This window comes from Gymnodraco acuticeps, unplaced genomic scaffold (assembly GCF_902827175.1).
Source record: "Gymnodraco acuticeps unplaced genomic scaffold, fGymAcu1.1, whole genome shotgun sequence".
NCBI lineage: Eukaryota > Metazoa > Chordata > Actinopteri > Perciformes > Bathydraconidae > Gymnodraco > Gymnodraco acuticeps.
Genome location: NW_022990235.1, coordinates 3,092,520 through 3,101,364, shown reverse-complemented (window position 1 = coordinate 3,101,364; position 8,845 = coordinate 3,092,520). Strand labels below are relative to the sequence as shown.

Genomic DNA, 8,845 nt, shown 5'->3' with positions numbered 1-8,845 from the left:
GGGTTTATACATTAACTGGATTGGTGTAATAATGTCCTAACTATTCTTCTGGACAAAATATTGTGTAAGATAGATCTTTAAAAAAGATTTAAGGAAACCTGTGCTTGGTAATGTCCAGCAGATGGAGCTAGTTTAAAATGTTCACTCTTGTTTGATTTTTTTTCAGGTTGTGCATCTCAACAACATAAATGTAATCTATAAAACAACACACCAAACTGCATTGGCAATTGCTTGATTACAATTAAAGTAAGTGTCCTCATAAATGTAATTTGAATTTTAAACTTTAAAACCATCTCGATTCACCAAGGGAGATGTTGCTGCATCACATAACTGCCAGCTAAGTGATACAAACTAGGAGGAGTAGAGAGTAAAGAGGATGTTTTAGCTTCAAGGCCACAGATAAAAAAGGTAAAGAAGACTATACACTCTGTTGGATTTTGAGAACAATTGTGAGTAGAGTGATCTACCTCTATTATTGAAAGCCAGTGTTAGAAGACATGCTGTGCACAGTTTGGAAATGTAAATAATTCCCTGCTGCACTTTCCTGGAAAGTCTATCGGCTTTCATGAACCATGAGACTTAGTGGCACTATTAAGTTTACAAAAGGTAAGAGAATCACCAACGCATACTATACAAATTATGAATATCAGACCAAGTTTCATGGACATTTGGTGAATGAACAGACAGACCAGCTATGCTTTTCTTATGCTTCACAGCTTTAAATAAATAAAATAAAATAATTAGTTACAATTGTAATATATATAGCCAGTTGATTAATGAGACTTCTATATCTGCAAGCTTTTTGTATTTGAAATACAATTGATATATTTATACCAAAACAACGGTGTGTTGCACATTATTGCACTATGTCAAATGCTGCAAATGGATTTAAAAATACCAAGAATAACTCTAAGATAAATACTTTGATTATATAAAAATATCCCTTAAATGTAATGATTTAAATCATCAGATATAGGCTTAAATGCACTTAATAAATACAAGTGTAATATTGAGGTCAAATTGAGAGGACACCCCTCCCTCGCTGCCTCTAATTGGTCAGCCTCTGACAGGATTACACTAGTTTCCTCAATTGAACACAGAGAAGTTAAACGCTCGGACATCCTCCTGGAGACTCTCTTGCTTTTGGCTGAAAAAACTCAGTTACTTTTCTACGACCGTGGTTCAGATGTGTGTAATTGACATTTGTCGACACATCCGCGCAGTGATAACGAGATTACATTATGTTCCGCGCTGCTGCAACACTCATGAGTAATGTGGTTTCTTAGCACACGCTCGCATTTAAACCATCCCGCACGTCACTTTACTTTAGTTTAGACCACAAACCGTCACGATGACTCGGATTTTCTGGGATACAATTTTTCTCATAAGCGGTGAGTTTCTTGATTTTTGCAAAAAATATATAATTTTTGTGGGTCTCATTCTGAAACATCTGTATAAATGCTTTAGTTAATGATAACAGTTCGCCATTATTGCCCCCTGTTGAATTGTATTATTTGATATGAATTCACTTGCAATAACAACCAATACAATATTACTATCAAACGTTTTTTATATACTCCATATGCATTTTGTTATTTGTTTTGATGTGCTTGATGGTGTTTTGTTTATCCTTTATGGTGTCCCTGATTCTTTTTTTGTTTGTTGGTTAAAATAAAGCCAGAAAAGCTGAATTCTTCATAGTATGCCTATGAGTATAATACCAAATATATATTTAAACCAACCTGACATTTTGATGGATTTCTTTTTTATATATTTGTATGGCTTGAATTTTTTTTAACATTATTACATTTCTTATAATATCTTCTTGTTACAACAAAAAACACAATTTCTGTGATCATCAGCTGGTTTCAGCCTGTACTGTTTGCGTGTCTTCAGAGGACTCCCGTATATATTTATAGAGCTTTTGTCTCATCCTTTTAGTGGATGCTTGACCCTGTTACTATTATTGGGTACAAGTTACTCAATGAAGCATCAATATTACAATGAAGACACAAACAGGGCGGACCACTGGGACTAACCCATATATCAGGATATGTGACACCTGGTTTTCCTTATGTTAGAAGTAAAGAAAGTAATATATATGTTTTATATTCCTATAGGTACTTTTACTTTTACTTCTGTGATACTCAATGGTGAGTTTACAGTGAGCTTCTTTTTGGCATTTATTTTGCTTTTTTGTGGTTAGTTCTATACATAACAGATTGTTATTTTCCTCTCTGCAGGTTCCTTCTTTACATTTGGAGCAGGACCGAGCAATTCCACAATAATTGAAGCCAGCATTTCTATCGATACAAACTCCACTGCTGCTCCTAACACCTCAACAAGCAGCTCTGCAACAACAACTCTCACTTCTATCGCCCCTGCTACAACAACTAACACGCCTCAAGTTGAAAGTAAGTCCCAGCACAGTCACGTCTTGCCAGAAAGCAATCCATTATGGTAGTAAATCATTTGAAAAATGTTTTGCATTCTGTTTGCTCTTGTATGTTTTTAAACTATAACATGTAATTTTAATATCTTGAACTTTCAATGCCCATTAAGGGACAGGTGTCGTACCTTTAGCAGGTACAACTGTCAATGTTTCTCTGTACTTGTGTCTTACAAATGAAATAATTCAAAATGTAATAGGTGAAGGTTCAAGCTCATGTATTTCATATTTCTAAATGCTCTCAAGACCTTGTTCAGCTATCACTGCAATATTCTTAAGCGGGTGTCATATTCCTGCAGTTATTTGTTTTCATTAGTATATTTTCTCACATTGTGACCAAATGACATGTTAACAGCCTATTTTCCTCTCTGCAGATTCCCTCTTTACATTCGAAGCAGGACTGATTGATTCGATAAACATAGAAGCCAGCATTACCATCCATACAAATTCCACTGCTGCTCCAAACGACACAACAAGCAGCTCTGCAACAACCAACAGCAGAAACACAACTACCACTATCACACATGCTACAACAACTACCGTCCATCCAGTTAAAAGTAAGTCAAGATGCAGGGGAAGGTTTGGCTTATCGTCAAGCTGTCTCCAGTAAAATAAATCACTGTACTTCAGATACATCACATCCTCATTGCAGCCACTCTCACATCAGCTTTGCATCACAGCAGGGGTTGTCAACACTGTAAAGCTTCCCATTGAGCTGCAGTGTATCAACACATGCAGACTGAGTGGTGCTTGCTGATAATTGATCCTCTTAGCGTGAGTTAGGGCAGCAATTGTGGTAAATTAAAGATAATGGGCAGAATATACAGTATGAGCTTTACATTTAGCATTTTCACAAAAGCTGCCTGCACTCACTGGCCAAAATCACATGTAAAGGGAGAGGGTTTGTTAGGCAGATGCCTCAGGGACAACAGAGGGCTTTCACAGAGTCTGAATGAAGGAGACAATACATGTAGGCTGCAGTCCAAAAGCCCATTTACCGTTGGAATGGAGTGTGTGACGAAGGCTGTAATGCAGCTATCTGTCTGCATGCTCATCCTCCTTCCCATCCCTGAATGCAACACTGTGCATCTGTTTCTGTGGGGGAAACACTGACTTGTGTTGGACTCGGTTACGTAGGAATTTGTCTGACTGTACAGTTAACATGGAAGTAATGTCCTGATTTTGATTGGGTGTGCATTTAATGTGATATTTTGCACTGTTGTTTTGTCAAAGTGAAAGCTGAGATAGTTGCAAAACCTAGAGAAAATAAATCAATTTTAAACGCTTTAATTTCTGCATAGAGGAAAGTGCTTGCAGCAATGTGCTCTCTGTGGAGTCTCAATGTTGGTTGATGGATGGAGCTTTTTGTTTGCAGCGTCTCACTCACCAGGACTTTTCTTGACTCTAATTGTCCCTCCCAGGTACAGTGTGAGATGTAAGCCACAGCGAATCCACACGCAACTCGTAACAAAAGGCTTCAGTCTGCCGCTGGTGGCGTGGGTGTCAGCTTTAGGATTTAGTACATGCTGTACATGCTGCAGGCTTAGGTTATTTTGAGACGTATGATATTCACCTGTATCATGTTATGTACTTGGCGTATATTTGATATTGTAATTAAGGAAAGAGTTCATGCGATAAATGACTTGATTCATGGTTCTCAAAGTGTTTCTTGTAGCTAACGACTTTACTGTAACCTAGCTGAATGTGAGTAAGTGGTTTCATGGAGGAAAGGCAGTGATTCTTGTTCTTTTAAAGGTTTCCTATCATACGCTTTTTCATCAATATATTACAGGTCTCGGATATATACAAAACATGTCTCTGAAGTGTTTGGCTCAAAATACCAAACAGATCATGCAGTGTAGCATCCCATAAACACCTCTGTTTCAGCCCTGTTTCAAAAGTGCTGATTCTGTGTCTTTTACTTTAGATGAAAATAAGGAGCCACTCCCCACGCCCCTCTGAGAGAGATTTGGTTAAAAAGAACACAAAGGTGCTCTAGGAGGAGATTCAGGTGATAAGGTGGGGGGGGGGGGGGGGGGGGGGGGGTTACCTTGGTTGGTTATCGGCTAATGGTTACACAAGCCAAAAAATCGTTATGACATCATAAAGTGGCCAAAATCTGATCAGTTTAGGGCTGCTCGATTATGGCAAAAATCATAATCTCGATTATTTGGGTCAATAATTTATATCACGATTATTAAAAAACGATTATCCATTTACTTTGAAAACATCAATTTATTGGAGAAACAAAATGTGAACAGTATGTTTTTAACAGTTGATTACCCTGAACATGTAGAAAATGAAAAAAATAAATATATAATAATAAAAAAATAATCGTATTATTTCGATTACGTTGTTTTTGTAATCGTTGCAAGCCATAATCGTAATTGCGATTTAAATACGATTAATTGAGCAGCCCTAGATCAGCTGATATTCAGACATAGATCAGGACAAAAAGAGAGTGAATAATTTTTCCTGAAACTTTCAGAATCTCTTAACGCAGAGGGGACACATGTTTATGTATGAAAGACATGAAAAAGTGGATTTTGCATAATAGGTGACCTTTAACAAACCTTTGTACGTCTCTCTGAAAATGTCAACTCTTGTCCCACAGAGTTTGTGGCAGCCGCTGTCCGGTATCATTTCGATGACTGTCCAGACTCACATCGCCATTTCTGCTTCCACGGCACATGTCGCTTCCTGATATTAGAGGAAACACCTGCATGTGTGTAAGTTGTTACTGTTTTTACTTTCAAGTAACCGTCTGTTATGTCACTAACTATTCCAGAATAACCTTGCAGTATTACAAAATGGGTGTCTATGGAAATTAAAAAAATCTACTAAACTGTATTGTAAAGTTACAGTAATGACAGTTATTTTAATTCACAGGTACATGAAATCAACATGGGTGTATATGATAATTGCAAAAGAATAGAACAACATGGGATTTTTACAAGAGTTGGGACTCCCCCAATCAGACAATAGTACTCAAATGTCAATGAAACCCCTAAACTGCTGTTTTTAAATCTAACTCTTTGCATATCCAATTTGGTTTTCCGTCCTTGTTGCAGGTGTCACGAAGGCTTTGTTGGGATGAGGTGTGAGCATGCAGACCTGCTGGCTGTCGTAGCAACCAATCACAGACAGCAGACCGTTGCCACAGTGCTGGTGTTGTGTGTGATTGGGTGTGTGCTGATCATGGTGATGTGTACACTTTTACAGTAAGTACAATTTGGCAAATCTTACATATTACAGTATCTGTTCACTGCATTATAAAGAATAATATGTACAGTGTATTGGATAACTATCATGTAAGCTAAAAGATGTTTCTTATCAGGGAAGAAATTATGAACTTTGAGGAGTTTCAGGATTTTGGTAACTTGAGTTTTCTCCTGTGCAGCTGCTGGTGGAGGCAGGACTATCGCAGGCAGAGCCGTGCACATCACCACATGACAGAGAAGCAAGGAGCATCTTGCCATCCTTCTGAGAGCGGTACATTACTTATGTCATGTTTATCTTATACTATCTTATAAACAATAAGGTACAAGTGACTGGCTTTCAGTCACATGTTATATGGTTGTCTGCAAATTCCATGAGAAAAGCAAAATGAACAATGTATTTTTCTTAATACAAATTTCAAAGAATTTTTACTTTTGTGTTTTATCATTTTTTTTAAATTTATTCTAAAAGCAACCGTTATGAATTTAAATTTCCTTCTGTGATTAATTTTGTTTAATTGTGTGGCTAAGAAAGGTTTAAAAAAGACTTGGATACACAAATGAGATTTGATGAAAGTAGTTAAAATACCATCAGTTTTATCGCAAGAGATAGTGATCCTCACAAGGAAAGAAACATCTAAACTGTTTACTATTTCTCTATCAGTGGTTTGAGAAGACATCTTGCTGGATGGAGAGCTCTCTGCATCCGTCCGGCCCACCAATCCTCAGGATTGCATCCAAAGACTCGTCCAGAGGCAAAGCAGCGTTATCGTCCATGTGGCTGAGCGAGGCCAGCTGGATGTGGGAGGATAAATGTTCAGGGCCATTTTTCCCACTGACTGGGCCCTTTGACCTACAGCACGGTAGGACGTGTTTACTTCTCTCTTCGAACCTGTAGACGTACACACAGAACTGCAACAGTCTGTTTGAAGCTCTGAGGATGAAGTGGCTGCCTACATGGGGAGGGTCCCATGTGTCCTGATGTCGGTTTGTGGCCTAGAGGACCCGGGAATGATCTACGAGGCCAATAAGCATCCTGTGTGGAAGTCCATTTGGAAAAGTGATATGTCTGGGCTGTGGGAGAACAATAATCCATTTCAATCAGAAAACTCTGATTCCCATTTCTGTCTTTTAATAACTTTGAGCACTTTTCATCAGAACTCTACAAGCACATAGGACATTTAAAAAAAAATGGTGGTGTTGGAAAACTGATGCTTAAGAAAAAGTTTTAGTTTTAGTGTCCATTTTTAAAGAAGGAACTCACTTCACATGACGGAATGGTAATAAGGAAAGACTGCTAATGGATTTAAAGCCCTGGACTTCAATCAGTAATAATACACACAGGACATACAAAATGATTTGATGACTCCGGTTTGTCTACTGAAGCTGAAATATTAGTTTTATTTTTTAATCCTGAGCTGTACTTGAAGGTGTTCATGCATCAGAGGTGTTTTAATTTGCAAGCTATAACTGTACCACATTCCTATTGTATTGTTGCACTTTTCTACATGCTTGCTTAATGTTCATAAAAAAACTGCACTTACTGTACAATGTAGTCGCTTGAAAAAGTGTCAACATATAGAGAGATGCCAAATACACTTTGCCTGAATGAGCACTAAAGGGACAGGCCCTCAGTTTGTACACATAAACCTGCATGCATGCTCTTAAATCACTGCTTGTATTTTTAAAAACACTAAACACTTTTTATTTGAAAAGTGGTGTTTTATAGCATTGCGTCTGCTTTGAATTTAAATACTTTTAAAGAGAAAGCGCCTCTGAGGGTTAATTTAAAACAAGATATTTAAGATCTTCTTTAAAAAACTGGAATAATACATAATATTGTTGCTAACTGACTCCAATGTAAAGTTTGTATGCGTTTTTTGTGTTATAAAAGTAACAACAAAATGAATGTGATGTGGTATTTATATGCCAAATCGAGGGGAGGACACTTTGTTTACAGTACGCGGTGACATTTCCATTCAGAATATGTTAAAGTTTGTTATTATGAGTAGATGTGTAAATGTATGGTGTCGGTATAAAGTCATGGAAAAAGTTGATCTTCTAATCCAATATCAATTAATTTAGTGAGATTTATGTTTTCACAGTTGGAAAGCCTTTATTATCTGCTGTCGTTTTCCAATTAAGAATAAAAAATGCAAATGTCTATGTGTGCATATTTCTTATTTATGTGATCATTGCCTGCTGCTCCATCTCTCTAGTCTGATTCATCGCGTGACCTTCTTTTCATTTCTGAAGCTCTTTCATTTTTTTTTCTCTTTCTCTGTAAATACCCCGATTTTCTGTCCCTCTGCTCCTCTAGTTTTCTCTTCCAATGAATATTTCAAGACATAGAAATGGCAACTATATAAACTATAAACTATATAAATAGCCTGAACCCCAGGCCAAATTCAACAAAGGGCTGAACTCTTGAGTGCGTTTATAGCTGAGGGAAACGTTTCAGCCCTCTTCTGTATTTCCATTCAGTTTATTTATTTGTCTTTTTGAGTTTACAGAAATCTACACCCATTCATGTTAAAGCCTTTATTCGATGTGCAAGAATGCGTCGCATACATCCTGTTTTTTTATTTCCATTGTATGTCATTGTGTTGCCATCTTTCCTCTTAACGTGCTGCATCTCACCGGCTCTTTCCTTTCGCTCGCCGTATGAAGAGCTTAGTTTTGTTTTACAATCCCATTATGTCTGCAATTGGATTTCAGTGGAGCCCTTCAGAGCCGTCTGGCTGAGCCACTAAACCAGCTTTGAATTAAGGAGCTCTTGTGGGTGCTTTCCTATAGATAAACAATACACTTTAACATAGGGAGAAGCGCAAGTCGAAACGCATTAAATGTAATGGAAAAAAAGGGCAAAGACAATGTAAAATAATATTTCGTAGATTTAAATGTTGTAATACAAATGGTGTCAACTTGGGACATTCCCTTTAACTCTTTAAATCTGATTTGGAAACATGTCAATCCTAATTTCCCATAAGAGGCTGAAGCTCTGCTTTGAATGCAATGCCATGTGGGTCTTTTCCCTCTTACTGCTCTTTTGACCCTCAGCCCAACATATCTTCCTCTGACCAGATGGTTTGAAATAAGAGTATTTACAGTGGCATTAGGGTTAAGCAACCAGACTTTTTTGCTGCTAAGCACTAAAAACAAATCATTAGAAATGATG

At 37.4% G+C, this 8,845-nt stretch overlaps 1 protein-coding gene across 2 annotated transcripts; it reads left to right on the top strand.

Moving 5' to 3' along the window:
* The first annotated feature begins 1,149 nt into the window (after positions 1-1,149).
* tgfa (transforming growth factor, alpha) lies at positions 1,150-7,702 on the top strand. Of its 2 annotated transcripts, XM_034219373.1 has the most exons (8): positions 1,150-1,391; positions 2,121-2,153; positions 2,244-2,414; positions 2,824-3,006; positions 5,064-5,178; positions 5,521-5,670; positions 5,850-5,941; positions 6,332-7,702. In XM_034219373.1, the coding sequence occupies exons 1-8, from the start codon at positions 1,352-1,354 to the stop codon at positions 6,337-6,339; spliced, it is 792 nt and encodes a 263-aa protein (XP_034075264.1). In that variant the 5' UTR covers positions 1,150-1,351; the 3' UTR covers positions 6,340-7,702. The 2 variants fall into 2 exon arrangements, with proteins under 2 accessions (XP_034075264.1, XP_034075265.1); XM_034219374.1 differs by lacking the exon at positions 2,121-2,153 and having other exon boundaries at positions 1,205-1,391.
* Positions 7,703-8,845: the final 1,143 nt, after the last annotated feature.